The sequence below is a fragment of the Hyaena hyaena genome, unplaced genomic scaffold (genome assembly GCF_003009895.1).
Source record: "Hyaena hyaena isolate Hyena2069 unplaced genomic scaffold, ASM300989v1 scaffold_134, whole genome shotgun sequence".
NCBI lineage: Eukaryota > Metazoa > Chordata > Mammalia > Carnivora > Hyaenidae > Hyaena > Hyaena hyaena.
The window spans coordinates 849,328-862,965 of NW_024080766.1; the positions used below are offsets into that span (position 1 = coordinate 849,328).

General features: G+C 66.4%; 1 protein-coding gene across 1 annotated transcript in view; it reads left to right on the forward strand.

The window, feature by feature from the left end:
• The window catches only part of SLC6A19 (solute carrier family 6 member 19), a 14,943-nt gene extending 3,585 nt beyond the window's left edge, over positions 1–11,358 (forward strand). Inside the window, exons 2-12 of the mRNA XM_039238024.1 lie at positions 2,504–2,644; positions 3,706–3,843; positions 5,198–5,379; positions 5,718–5,828; positions 5,987–6,099; positions 7,420–7,548; positions 7,634–7,790; positions 8,850–9,054; positions 9,141–9,300; positions 10,782–10,944; positions 11,116–11,358. Of these exons, the coding sequence (XP_039093955.1) occupies positions 2,504–2,644; positions 3,706–3,843; positions 5,198–5,379; positions 5,718–5,828; positions 5,987–6,099; positions 7,420–7,548; positions 7,634–7,790; positions 8,850–9,054; positions 9,141–9,300; positions 10,782–10,944; positions 11,116–11,319 (1,703 nt within the window). The 3' untranslated portion in view covers positions 11,320–11,358. The remainder of the gene's footprint in view (positions 1–2,503; positions 2,645–3,705; positions 3,844–5,197; positions 5,380–5,717; positions 5,829–5,986; positions 6,100–7,419; positions 7,549–7,633; positions 7,791–8,849; positions 9,055–9,140; positions 9,301–10,781; positions 10,945–11,115) is intronic.
• Positions 11,359–13,638: the final 2,280 nt, after the last annotated feature.

The following is a 13,638-nucleotide window of genomic DNA, read 5'->3' on the forward strand; positions in this document are numbered from 1 at the left end:
GGGGTGGAGATGGGAGTGGGGTGAGGTGGGGTAGGGAGGGGTGGGGTGGGGAGGGGTGGGGTGGGGAGGGGTGGGGAGGGACGGGGTGGGGTAGGGAGGGACGGGGTGGGGTGGGGAGGGACGGGTGGGGGAGGTGGGGATGGAACGGGGACGCGAGGGGCATAGGGTGGGCGTGGGAAAGTGCTGCAGGGCTTGTGGGTCGCGCTGACGTGGGAGGAAACCCGTGTGTGGGCCGGGGCCGGGGCCGGGGCGCCGGGCAGGGGCGCGTGAGCGCAGAGCAGGCTTGGGGAGCTCCTCAAGGGTCCCTGTCGGTCCCCTCGCCCAGGGGCAGGCCACACCCGTCCCCAGGACCGGTTGGATGAAGAGAGCACCCAACGCCCGCAGAGCCCCCGCGGCCTGTTGAGGGTCCTCAGTCACCCCTCGGCGCTGACACAGAACCGTGGCCCGAGGACCTGCGCACCCCCCGCCCTGTTTCCCGGTTCCTCAAAGAGGAAAAGGGCCGTGTCTCCGCCCAGCGGTCTGTCCCCCTTGGGTGCCGTCCAGCCCTCCCGCCGCAGCGGGCGGCCTGCGTCTGTGCCCATGGGTGCCGAAGCCCGGGCAGCCCCGGGAGGCCCGTCTCCAGGGACCTTTGTACCACATCCGGGCGCCGCGGTGCCTGCTGGCCACCCTCCCTCCTCTGCCCTCCCCTGCGCCCTGCACCTTTACCCACGGGAAGGGAAGACGTGGCCGGGTTTTAAGCAGGAGGCGTGTGTCCCCCGGGCCTAATCTGTACGGAGCGCTTGGCATTGCCTGAGAACATCCTCGTCGCTGGAACGAGCACGGGGCCGAGGGCCAGACGCTGCCCTGGGCCGGGGGTAGTGGGTGGGCAGACCCACCGCCTGGTTGGGGTGGGCCCCACAGCATGGGGACACAGATGGCTCATTCTGGGGGGTGGAGGGCGTGTGCCTGACCCCTCTTCCCCCCTCCCCCCACTGGCTGTGCCCCCCGAAAGCTGAGCTCCCACACAGGGGATCCCCTCATCTGCTGGCGGAAGAGCTCGTGTGGGGGAGGAGGGAGGGGGGCCAGGAGGATCGGCTGCAGCGGTGGCTTCCTGGAGGAGGGGCTTTCTAAGTGGGGTTTCCTGGGATGAATAGGAGTTTCCTGATGGAGATGGAGGGACAGGAAGGCTGGCGGGTGAAAGTGGCATCACGAGGAAAGGGGGGATTAAAGGACATTTTAGAGCTTTGTCCCAAATGGACTTGTTTCCTTGCTAATTTTTCTGAGAGGTTTTCTTTTTTTTTTTTATTTTTCAAAAATGTTTATTTTTGAGAGATGGAGCATGTGAGGTGGTGGGGGCAGAGTGTCCGAAGTGGGCTCTGTGCTGACAGCTGCAAGCCTGACGTGGGGCTCGAACTCACAGTGAGATCCTGACCCAAGCTGAAGTCGGACCCTTAACCACGGAGCCCCCCAGGCGCCCTGCTTGGAGGCTTTCAAATCAAGCCCCTAGGAAAACGGTGGAGACCAATTTTGTCCTATGTTAGCTTAGCCCTCACTGACACGGGGCACAGCGAGCAGGTCCTGATGGGATGTTAGTGGCCCTGGCGTGAGCCTGTGGCCCGGGCTGTGCCCTCAGACCCAGGGGCTCCAGCCTGTGGGTTTTCTGTACCCGGTGCCCGTCCTTCCTCCTTGATACTCTGTCATCGTCACATTGAGGGCCACACCCCCAGTTGCGGCCCAGGCCCCTTGCTTTCCTGGAATTTTGACCTCAGCATCTGAAAGGGCCTGTCCCTGGAGCCTCGCGCCGGGAGAGAGGCCACTCGGGCCGTCCAGCGTGCAGGCAGGGGACGGCCCCAGGGAGGGGAGCGCCGCTGGGCCCCCCGACACGCGGGCCCCGCAGAGGAGAAAGAAGAGGCAGGGCGCTAACCCGGGGCAAAGGCGGAGATAGGCTGGCGCTGGCACAGGCCGCCCCGGCAGAGGGACCGGGTGGCCGCCCCCCCTCCGGAGTGCACCTCGGGCCTGAGGCCGGTTGGAGTTCACAGCCGGGGACTCGGCTGTGCTGGTCTCTGCGAGGTCACGCTGCGCCCGGGGACGGAGCGGCCCAGGGGCTAATTTCCCTTCTCCACCTGCTGTCCTGCACCGAGCCGCCGGATTCCCAGCGCCCGCAGCCCCGGGGGGTGGTCCCTGCGTCCCCTCGTGTGGCCTCGGCTCCGGGCCAGGGCTGGCCGGGCCTTCAGAGGGCCTCGGTGTATCCGGCTAGCCTCCCGAGGCTCAGCTCGAGGGCCCCAGGTCGGTGTCTGAACCCCCACCCCCGCCGCTCTCGTGACCTCTGACCCTCGCACCCAGCTTCCCTGCGCTGCCTCCCCCGATTCCCGGGGGGCCCAAAGGCACCCGTTCGCGGCCTCGTCATCGGCAGCCTCCCAAGTTTGTCTCTGCAGGAGCTTTCCACAAACGCCCATGTCCCCAGAGGTGGCCCTGTGCCCCCCCGCGAGCCGTCCCCTGACCCCCGCCGCTTCTCCCCACACAGGGGCGTTTATGATCCCGTTACTCATTCTGCTGGTCTTGGAGGGCATCCCGCTGCTGTACCTGGAGTTCGCCATCGGCCAGAGGCTGCGGAAGGGCAGCATGGGCGTCTGGAGCTCCATCCACCCGGCCCTCAAGGGAGTAGGTGCGCAGCCGGGCCCGCGGGGGTTCCGTGTAGGCAGCGGGCGGCCCTCCCGCCTTCCCCCTTCCCTGCCTCATTCCAGGGCCCCCCACCCCCGGGCCTTTGCAGACCCTTCCTTCCAATCTCAGCTCCGGGCCCGGGTCACCCCTGTCCGCCGGGGGCCAGCAGGACAGCAGAGACCGTTCTGAGTCCCAAGGCACCCAGGGGGTGGGAGGGTGTAGACGCAGGGAGAGAGTAGAGACCTGCCTCCCCACCCCCTGCCCAGATCAGGGCTCAGCAATGGCTGGATGGGGAGTGGGGCTACTGCTGAGGCCACTGGCCTGCTCTCCAAGTTTCCTCCGTCCACCACCCGTACAGTCGGCAAGGAGGTTCCTCCCCGACTCTGGCCTCTCACCCGGCACTGACCCCTCACCCCAGCAGTGACCCCTCACCCCCGGCACTGACCCCTCACCCGGCACTGACCCCTCATCCGGCACTGACCCCCTCACCCGGCACTGACCCCCCCACCCCAGCACTGACCCCTCACCCCCGGCACTGACCCCTCACCCAGCACTGACCCCTCACCCGGCACCGACCCCCCCACCCGGCACTGACCCCTCACCCGGCATTGACCCCTCCACCTGGCACTGACCCCTCACCCCAGCACTGACCCCTCGCCTGACACTGACCCCTCACCTGGCACTGACCCCTCACCCGGCACTGACCCCCCCACCCGGCACTGACCCCTCACCCGGCACTGACTCGCCCGACACTGACCCCTCACCTGGCACTGACCCCTCACCCGGCACTGACCCCCCACCCGGCACTGACCCCTAACCCAGCACTGACCCCTCCACCCGGCACTGACCCCTCACCTGGCACTGACCCCTCACCGGCACTGACCCCTCACCTGGCACTGACCCCTCACCCGGCACTGACCCCTCGCCGCCTGCAGTGATCCCCCACCCCGGCACTGACCCCCCTACCCGGCACTGACCCCTCGCCCGGCACTGACCCCTCCCCCGGCACTGACCCCTCACCCCAGCAGTGCCCCCACTCCTGAGCAGTGACGGTCTGGCCCCCAGGCATCGCGTCCATGTTCGTGTCCTTCATGGTGGGCCTTTACTACAACACCATCATCGCCTGGGTCATGTGGTACTTCTTCAACTCCTTCCAGGACCCCCTGCCCTGGAGTGAGTGCCCGCTCAATGCCAACAGGACAGGTGAGCCCTGGGGGGGAGGGGGACCAGGGGCCGCACAGTTGATCGAGTGCTTGCCCTCTGATTGGCCCGATTCCGGGTGCCTGGAGCCCAGGTGCGGCCGAAGCCAGAGCGCCGAAGGCATCGGGGCACCAGGAGAAGGGCGCATTGCAGGAGAAAAGCCCCTAAAAGTGGTGGCCTCCGCGCTGGGGGGCGGTGTGCCCTGGGCTGTCGGGAAGGAAAGGGGGCCGCCCATCACCTGGGCCCCGTGGGCGGACGGCTGCCCTGGGGTTCCGAGCTGCTCGCCGGGTGAGGGGGCTTTCCGGGAGCCGCACCGCGGCATCGCTGGGCCAGCGTCCTGAGCGCCCCCACCGGCCTTTTCCTTGCCCTCACGGAGGCTCCGTGTACAGACCTCTCCTGCCCTCGCTGCCAGATCCTTCCGGGGAGCCCCTCCCCGGGGAGTGGGGGAGCAGGCCCCCTGCTGCGGCCTGTGGAGGGGGGGGTTGGCTCGGCCGCTGGGCACACATCCACACCTGGACGTGAGCCGCCTGTACTGTGGGCGTGGGTGCAGCCATCAGAGTGGCGCCTCCAGACGTGCTGGGGTGAGGCTGGCGAGGGGGGCCCGCAGGGCTGGGGGAAGACAGGTCTTTCCCCGTGGCCCTCGGGAAGCCCCGGGAACGCTGTCCCCATCTCTGGGGATGAGGTCGGGGTCTTCCGGGATTAGACCTCTTCTCGTCGGCACCATGGACCCCGGGACCCGTACTGACAGGGACACGTGAGGTTGAACAGAGTGGCCTGGTGTGGGCCCCAGACTGGGGTGGGGGCCTTGAAGACCCATGACCTCCTATCGGGCAGGGCGCCTCACCAGCTCAGACCCGCTAAGCCTGTGGGGCTCGAATCTGCCTGAAGCAGGGGCAGGACGGGGAAGGCACCTCGGGGTGCACACGCGGGGTGTGTACATGCCCGTGCACACAGAGGTCTGCATGTATGTGCACACACGTATGCAAGGGAGTTGTGTTTGCACGCAGGTACACTCGTGTGCACATGTTTCTGTGAATGTGCACTCTGTGTGTGCATGTGTGGGTGTGCTTGCAGGTGTGGGTGTGCGTGTGTGCATGTGCACATGCATGTGTGTCCGTGGTGAGCGTGCGTATGTGCGCACATGCATGTGTGAATGTGTGGGTGTGCATGCATGCGTGTGTGCACGTGCATGTGTGTGTGTGCGTGCGTGGGTGCGCACGTGCAGGTGTGCACAGGCACATACAACATCCCTGCTGTCCGTGTCTCAAAAACGCGGCCTGTGTTTCCCGTGGCTTGGGCCCGCGTCTCCCTGTCCCCACCTTGGCTCGCACCCTGTGACCCGAGTGCCCGCCCCCAGGCTACGTGGAGGAGTGTGCGCGCAGCTCCTCTGTGGACTATTACTGGTACCGGGAGACCCTCAACATCTCCACCTCCATCAGCGACTCCGGCTCCGTGCAGTGGTGGATCCTGCTCAGCCTGACCTGTGCCTGGAGCGTCCTCTACGTGTGCATCATCCGCGGCATCGAGACTACCGGCAAGGTGCCCGCGGTGGGGGGGGCGCCCGTGCACCTTCAGGCGGCTGTGAGGGTCGTGGCCCCACTGCCTGGGAGGGGTCTCTGTGGCCACATGCGCTCAAGCCCACGCTCAGAGAGCCATGGGAGCCACAGCATCCCTAGTCGGGAGGCACCAGATGGTCACGGTTACGCTGAATTGGGATGGGGGGGGGAGCGGAGGGCCGGGCACACCTCCCTGCCTGGAGCCTGGGGGCGGGGGGGAGCAGCCGGGAAGGGGGGAGGGCAGGGGTCCTAACCGGCAGCACTTTCTGCCCACCTGCCCGGCCCGCCCGGCCCCTGGCCCCACACCTGCCCCGTCTGCAGGCCGTGTACATCACCTCAACGCTGCCCTACGTCGTCCTGACCATCTTCCTCATCCGGGGCCTGACGCTGAAGGGAGCCACCAATGGCATCGTGTTCCTCTTCACGCCCAACGTGAGTCCCCTGAGGTCCGCCCGGGCCCAGGGGGGCGGGGGGCCATACCGGGGGCCCGTCGGCTCCCCCGCAGCTGTGTGGCCAGAGGGCAGCCCCCACTGGGCTGTGTGTCGACAGACACCTTGGGAGGGAGGCTGAAGGCCTCTGTCCTGACACAGGTCACGGAGCTGGCCAACCCGGTCACCTGGCTGGACGCGGGGGCTCAGGTCTTCTACTCCTTCTCGCTGGCTTTCGGGGGCCTCATCTCCTTCTCCAGCTACAACTCTGTGCAGTGAGTGTGGTGGGCCTCGGCCTCCCTAAGGGTGGGGGCGGCATGGGGGAAGGGAGGGGAGACGCACAGGAGACCCCGCTGACCTGGGTCCCAGCGGGGCGGCGGCCACAGGGTGCATGACTCCAGAGGGCTTTCACCAGCGAGGCACCTCGGTCCCCGTGACAGCGAGCTCTGGTGTCCCCCCCCTTCCCCTTGGCACCCAGGACCCCGGGGCCACCCATCCCTGCAGCCCACCCAGGCCGACACCCACACGGCAGGGCCCGTTCCCCAGGGCATCCCCGGCCTCCGAGAAACATACTTGGTGTCACTTCATCCCCACAAACGTTAGTGGGACACCTCCCGTGTGGCCGGCCCGGTGGCCAGGACCGTCCCGTGGGGGCCAGTGGTCCAGCAGCGAGATGAACAAGCCCAGGGCAGCGCGGAGGGCGAGGGACTGAGGACGGACCGTGACAGGAAGTGCTTCCCACGGGGGCCGTCCGCCCGCTGGCCTCACACACCCCCAGGGTCGTGCCGGCACCTCCAGGCCCAGAAGGTGCCGCCCTCCCGGGGAGCCCCGTGCCCCCTCCTCGGAACCGGCCGCCGCCTCTCAGGGCAGAGTCGCCTCTCCCGGTGTCTGGAGGGCACGGCCGGCCGGGGAGCCGTCCTCTGTGTCTGCCTTCCGCCCCTGCGCACCGTGTCCTCTGGGCCCGGCCCTGCTGCATCCCGTGTCAGGGTGTGCTTCCCCCCACGCCCGAGCCACGCCCAGTGCGTGGACGGGCACCCTGTGTTCACCCAGCCGCCCTGTGGGGAACGCTCGAGTTGCTTCCACTTGGGACGGTGGTCGAACTGCCGTGAACATTCCCGTCTGAGCTTCGGTGCAGATGTGTGTTCGCACCTCATGGGTGTGCCTTGGTGGGGGGCTGTTTCACCGTCCCTAAGCTGGGGAGCAGGGCCCGATTTGTCCAGACCCTCGCCAACACCTCATTATCTGACTCTTTGATACCGGCCATCAGAAGCATCTGGAAGGAGGATGTTGGCATCAGCGGGTGGGGCTGGGAGGTCAGGGGCGATGTCCTGGGCACTCTGGGCTGCGGGGGGCTTCGAGCGTCCAGGGGGAGATGGGGGTCCTATCCTGGTCCGCCACCTCCAAGCCTCAAGACCCAGGGGAGTAGGGGCTTGACCCCGGGGTCTCTAGGGCCGGCGGCTGTGGGGGGTGGGGAAGTGGCAGAAGGGCAGAGCGGGGGTGGGATGCGTGGCGGCCGCGACGTCTTCCTTGAGCGCTGACACGGGCCGGGACGCGCGTCCCCGGCCGGCAGTGACCAGCGGGCACTCTCACCACAGCAACAACTGTGAGATGGACTCGGTGATCGTGTCGGTCATCAACGGCTTCACATCTGTGTATGCGGCCACCGTGGTCTACTCCATCATCGGCTTCCGTGCCACCGAGCGCTTCGACGACTGTTTCAACACGTAGGTGGCTCGCCTGCCCTGAGGAGCTTGCACGTTGCCCCCAGGGGGCCCCCCGGGCCTGCAGCCAGCCTCGCTCTCTTCCTAGGAACATCCTGACGCTCATCAACGGCTTCGACCTGCCCGAGGGCAACGTGACGCAGGAGAACTTTGCGGAAGTGCAGCAGTGGTACAAGACCACGGAGCCCGAGACCTACGCCAAACTGCAATTCCAGAACTGCGACATGAACTCCTTCCTCTCCGAGGTCGGCACCTTGGGTGGCGCCCCTGCTTTCAGGCCTGGGTGCAGGGGGCGGGGCCAAGCTTCCCCTGCCAGCCGGGTGCCAGTGGGCCCGTATACGGGTACCCCGTCCGGGGCTCCAGCATCAACCACGGCACGGACCCCACGTCCCCAGCTCTAGGCCACCAGGATGCTGCTTCTGCCTCTGGTATTGCCTAGAGTTTGTGTCCCAGGCTGGCTGGGCTCGCCCGTCATCCTGAGTTGCCCCCTCGCTCCTCCGCGGGGACACACCGATGCCTGACGTCCTGAAGTCCTGGCCCGCCCCGCAGGGAGGAGCTGGTGCGTGGAAGGCAGCAGCACGTTTTCGCACAAACTCGTATAGATGCTGTGAAGTTACTTTGGGGTCCCTGACTTGTGAGCGAGTCCCCAGGATCGGAGCTCATGCCCTGCAGGGAACACAGAGGCCCCGGGCTCCTACAGCCTCTCAGCCCCACCAGGAACACCCACAACCCAGGCTGAGGCCTCGCTGACCCGCGTGGGGCCAGCGGCGGGGGCATGGGGTCAGCCGGGGTCCCATGCGGACCCTGGCACCTCTGTGTCTGCAAGCCCGTCGGTGCACACGGCCCGCCCTCAGCGTGCCCCAGGCTGGCCTGCTGGCCGCGGGCCCAGGGCGTCCGTTCAGGGCACTTGCTCAGGCCGGTGAGGTCACCCTGCGCCCCAAGCCCAGCCATGCTGGGAGCATCCCAGGAAGCGTCCTGTGGGGTGAGGCCTGTCAGAGAGCAGACGTGTCTGTCCATGCCTGCCGCGTGTCTGTCTGTCCGGGCAGCACTGGGCCCCGACCTCTGCCGGGCAATGCCATCCGCTTCCTGGTGCTCACACTTGTTTGGCTTTTAAAAGTGCCGTTGGGCCTAAAAGACAAGTTCTGGTTGTTTTCCCTCATGGCTGTAATCAGCTCTCTCCTTGTGCAGCAGGGGCGGGGGGGAGGGGCGCTCAGCAGGTGCAGGGCTGTCGGGTGAGGGAGGAGGAGGGAGGAGGAGGGAGGTGCAGGGAGGCGCGCCTCGCTGATGGAGCTGCCCCCGCGCAGGGCGTGGAGGGCACCGGGCTGGCCTTCATCGTCTTCACGGAGGCCATCACCAAGATGCCCGTGGCGCCGCTGTGGTCGGTCCTCTTCTTCATCATGCTCTTCTGCCTGGGCCTGTCGTCCATGTTCGGGAACATGGAGGGCGTGGTGGTGCCCCTACAGGACCTCAAGATCATCCCCGAAAAGTGGCCCAAAGAGCTGCTCACAGGTGTGCGGGGCTGGGAAGGCCTCGAGGGTGCAGCCGGGGCCTGGACTCGGGGCCTGTCTGCAGAGGCCACGTTCTCTGTCCTGAAGGCCTCATCTGCCTGGGGACGTACCTGATCGCTTTCATCTTCACGCTGAAGTCCGGCCAGTACTGGCTGTCCCTGCTGGACAGCTACGCCGGCTCCATCCCGCTGCTGATCATCGCCTTCTGCGAGATGTTTGCTGTGGTCTACGTGTACGGCGTGGACAGGTAGGAGGCCGAGGCCGCGGGGGCAGGAAGTTCCCGCACTCGGGGCAGGGGGGACAGGCGTATGTGACACGGGGCCGAGCGCACTTGTCCCTGGAGGGCGCGGGGCCTGGGCCTGCAGGAGCCGTGTGATGGTGCGGCTTCCGGGTGCTTCCGGCCCTGACAAGGTCGGTGCCGACAGGCCGCTCAGTCTTGGGGGAGGGAGCGAGGACAAGCCACAACGAAGGAAGACACGGTCCCCTCCGGTCTGACCCTGTGATTGAAAAGTCCTACGGAGAATGGCCGCACCCCCTGGAGAGGGAGCGTCGCAAGTCTCACGGGCCCGGAAGCCCGGCTGCACGAGACTCGGGAACAGGTGGACCAGGAGTGGCTGAGCAGCCGCTGGGGCAGGGCGCTCGCTGTGGGGACGGGGGCTCCCCCGGGGGGTACTCCTGCGGCTGCCGGCCCGGGGAGAGGCTGGGTGCCCTGCGTGGTGCCGGCGCCCTGGGCCTTTCCAGAGGGAGAGAGCGCCGCGCAGCCGGACGGAGCCCCGGGAGGAGAGAGGTGGCAAGTGTGTCTGTCAGTGTCTGCTCAGCCGGATGCTCAGGGCGTGACATCCTGACCGGACATGAGCCGGGCCCAGAACGCGGCCCTGGTGCCCTCGCCAGGTGTCCGGCACACACGCACCAGCCCGTGGGGGCGCTCCGACAGCGGGACGCCTCCTCTGTGCCCGCAAGGGCTTGCACCCCCAGGATGCAAGCGACGGGGCTTATTTCCCCAACATACCGCAAACCGGCCCCGGTGTCACCGAGGACCGCTTGCGGCCCCGCCCACTCCCGCTGCAGCGGACACAGGGACGGAAGTCGTGACTCAGGCCTGTGACAGGGAAGGAGGGCACGGCCATCTGTGAACGCTCAGGGACAGCAAGAAGCCAGACGCTCGCGGGGGTCACTGAACGACACGCTGAGGGGAAGGGCCCTCAAGAGGATATGAACCACGGCCCCCCTGGCTCCGCGGGGCCCGGCCTGGGCAGCAGTGCCTTCCCAGAAGTGTCCTCTGGGCTCTCTGTGTCCTGGACAGCCTGGGGCCGTGTTCTGTGTTCTGTGGGCTCCACACTAGTTTATATGGACAACGGGCTGCATGCAGAAGAGGGTCCGGCCCGGAGGTGGGGGCTGTCCAGCTGTGGGGCCGCTGTCCTGCCAGGGAGGTGGGGACGGGGCTGCCTCTAGCCTGCCCTCCAGCCCTGGAACCCGCGAGCCTGCCCAGCGGGTGCCTGCCCACACTGCCACGCGGCGCCTTGGGCGGCAGAGGCTCTGGTGCCTCCCGAGTCTGGCCCTCGAGGAGGCGGGCCTGTGCCCGCAGGGGCGGCCAGGACTCTGGCCGGAGAAGAGACCAGGCCAGGGCGCTGCAGACGCAACGCCTGTGTGGGCCAGCCGCCCTCCGCCTTGGTGGGACCATAGGCCCGATGACGTCCCCGTGACAGCTCTCCTCCTGCCTCCGCGCAGGTTCAACAGGGACATCGAGTTCATGATTGGCCACAAGCCCAACATCTTCTGGCAAGTCACGTGGAGAGTGGTCAGCCCGCTGCTCATGCTGGTCATCTTCCTCTTCTTCTTCGTGGTCAAGGTCAACGAGGAGCTGATCTACAGTGTCTGGGACCCCGCCTACGTGAGTCGAGGAGCTTCTGGGGGGGACGGCGGGGGTCTTGCTCCCTATGAGGTTGGGAGCCCGGAGTGTCCCTCCCTCCCCTACGAGGGCCGAGGGCCAGGTGGGGACCTGGGGGGGGACGCGCGTCTGCTGGCCGCTCAACACCACCCCCGCCCCCTGCTCTCTCCCCAGGAGGAATTTCCTAAATCCCAGAAGGTGGCATACCCGGGCTGGGTGTATGCCGTGGTGGTGATCGTGGCCGGGGTGCCCTGCCTGGTCATCCCCGGCTTCGCCATCTACAAGCTCATCAGGAACTACTGTCAGAGACGGGGAGACCGCCAGGCGCTGGTCAGTGGGCCGTCCACGACCTCTGTCAACGGGGACCTGAAGTGCTAACCTACTAACCAGCCTGGCCCCGGGGCGTGTGGCCATCGGGGGGGGCTCTGGGCCACACACTTGTGTGCGTGTGCGTGTGTACACCTGTGGGTCTGTATGTGTGCACAGGTGAGTGTATGTGCATGCTGTGTGTACAAGTGTGAGTGTGTGCATGTGTGTGCACACAGGTGCGAGCACACACATGTGCATGTGTACATATGTGAGAAAGTGGGTGTGAGCACGCCTGTATGTACACATGTCAAAGCATGTGCGGATATATGTGCATGAGTACATGGTAGGCATGCATATACATGTGCTGTGCGCACAAGTGTAAATACATGCCAGTGTGCACACACGTGTTTGTGTGCACACACCCCTGCACACGCTCCAGGGACAGTCAGCTGGGGCGGGGGGGGCGGGGGGCCGCGTCTGTGCTACTTGCCTGGCGGGAGACGGGATCCCCGTGCCCCTCAGGACTGGCCCGTTGCCGCCCGCCTTCACCTTGCTGTCGACCCTTGACCTGGGAGGTCCTGGTGAGGTCGGGACACAGGGGGCCCCGCCTGAGGACGGCCCTGCTCAGGCCTCTGGGCCGTGAGCTTGAGGGGGCTCTGCCGGGTTTTTTGGAGGCTTGGCCATTGCCCGCCTCCCGGGTGTCAAATCGTCGCTTCTGCCGCCGCAGGGAGCTGAGCAGTTAGACGGCCCGGCTGGGCCCGGCTCGAGCCAGAAGCACCCTTAGTGTTTCCCTCCAAGGAGCTGAACGCACGAATGCTTAGCCTGGCGCTGGAAAGGGCCGGTTATACGGTAACTCGGCCGCGGCTGCCACCGCCAAGGACAGTCCGTGGTCCCGAGCACGGGAAGGCCCAGGAAGTCTCACCACTTGGTGACACTCAGTGAAGTCGGGGGCTGACTCTTCCCTCTCATCTGGGAAGGTGGTTTTCTGCGATTCGACAGTCAATCTCAGACAGTCACTGGGCACCTGGGGTGGTTTCTTTAATGGGCTGGTCGCCTCTACCCTCCACAGAAAAAATCTGGAGTCTTAAGTTAAACTGGACTTTCTGAGAATCCCCTGGGCAGGGGTGGGGACCCCCCTCGGACGCCCCGGTGCCCAGTCCCTGTCCCCATGCCTCCCGTCCAGCGGCGGCCACCGAGTTGAGCCCTGCAATGCTCACTGTGAACTTCAAGCACCGGGGCACGTCCAGGCCTCTGCCGTCACCTGCGGAAACCTCAGGGGCAGTGTGGGCGGCGGGCTCACAGCCCTCCATGCTGGGCCTGCCCGGGGCGCCCCGTCCCACACCGCTCCGGTCTCCGCCCTCCCCTCCGCCCCTCCCCAAAGCCTTCCCAACCCCCTGTGAGAACGTGGAGCAGTACCCGTCCGTGCGCCACCCCCGGGGCGTGGAGAAGACCCTGGGGGCTATGACCTGGGGGCCCACCCGGTTATCTCACCCCCCGACCAGCGCCTTGTTCACAGATGTGGTGTATTTGCAAGTTGTTGGAGATGCAGGTTCCATGGGCATAACGTACACCGGCCTAAATAAATCGCCATTTCATGTTCTCGGCCTAAATGTTGTCTGGATGTAGAGGGATGAGCAGAGAGCAGAGCCTCAGTCACTCAGGGCTCCATGGACTGTGGTTCTGTTTGGGGGGTTTTCTCTGAAGAAGTCGTGATGCCACGTCGCTGTGTCCACGGAGCCTGGGGCGTGGTGAGAGGCCCTGTGAAGGACAAGCTGTGCTGGCCTTGGGCTCCGGGCCACGGCGCCCTGGTGAGGGAGGTCAGGTGGCTGGGGCTACACCCTCCCCTCCAGAGAGGAGTCGCCGGAAGTGTGTCCACCACGGCCTATGCCTCTGGGTCCCACATATTTGGGACTGTGTGAGATGGGTCTGGGAAAGTGGGGATTTCAAATCCGGGCCCCTCGCCTGTTCTGGAGACATCACCTGGGCACCCGTGAGTCCAGAGGCCTCAGCGGGTGGCCGAGGCTGAGTACTGCATCAGCCCAGTGCCTCCCCTCCCCCCTCCCCGTCCCACCGCACGGAGCCCCCAGCCTGGCTGAGCCCACTCCTCCCCCGTGGCTGTGGCATCCCACCTGCTGCCTGAGGTGCCAGTGGGCGCCGGGGAGCAAGAGAGGCCCCTCCCACTCCTGGCCCTGACCCCTGACCCTTGCGCCCCTCGGGGAGCCCCTCCAGGACACGGATGGTGGGTGCTGGGGAAGGTACGCAGGGGTGAGGTGGGCCTGCAGCTTGAGTGCTCGTCCCCAGAAGAGGGACACGTGCCACCAGCCAGAAGTTTACACTCAATCTCCGAAAGATGAATGTGGCTTAAAAATGACAGGACACCGCATGCCA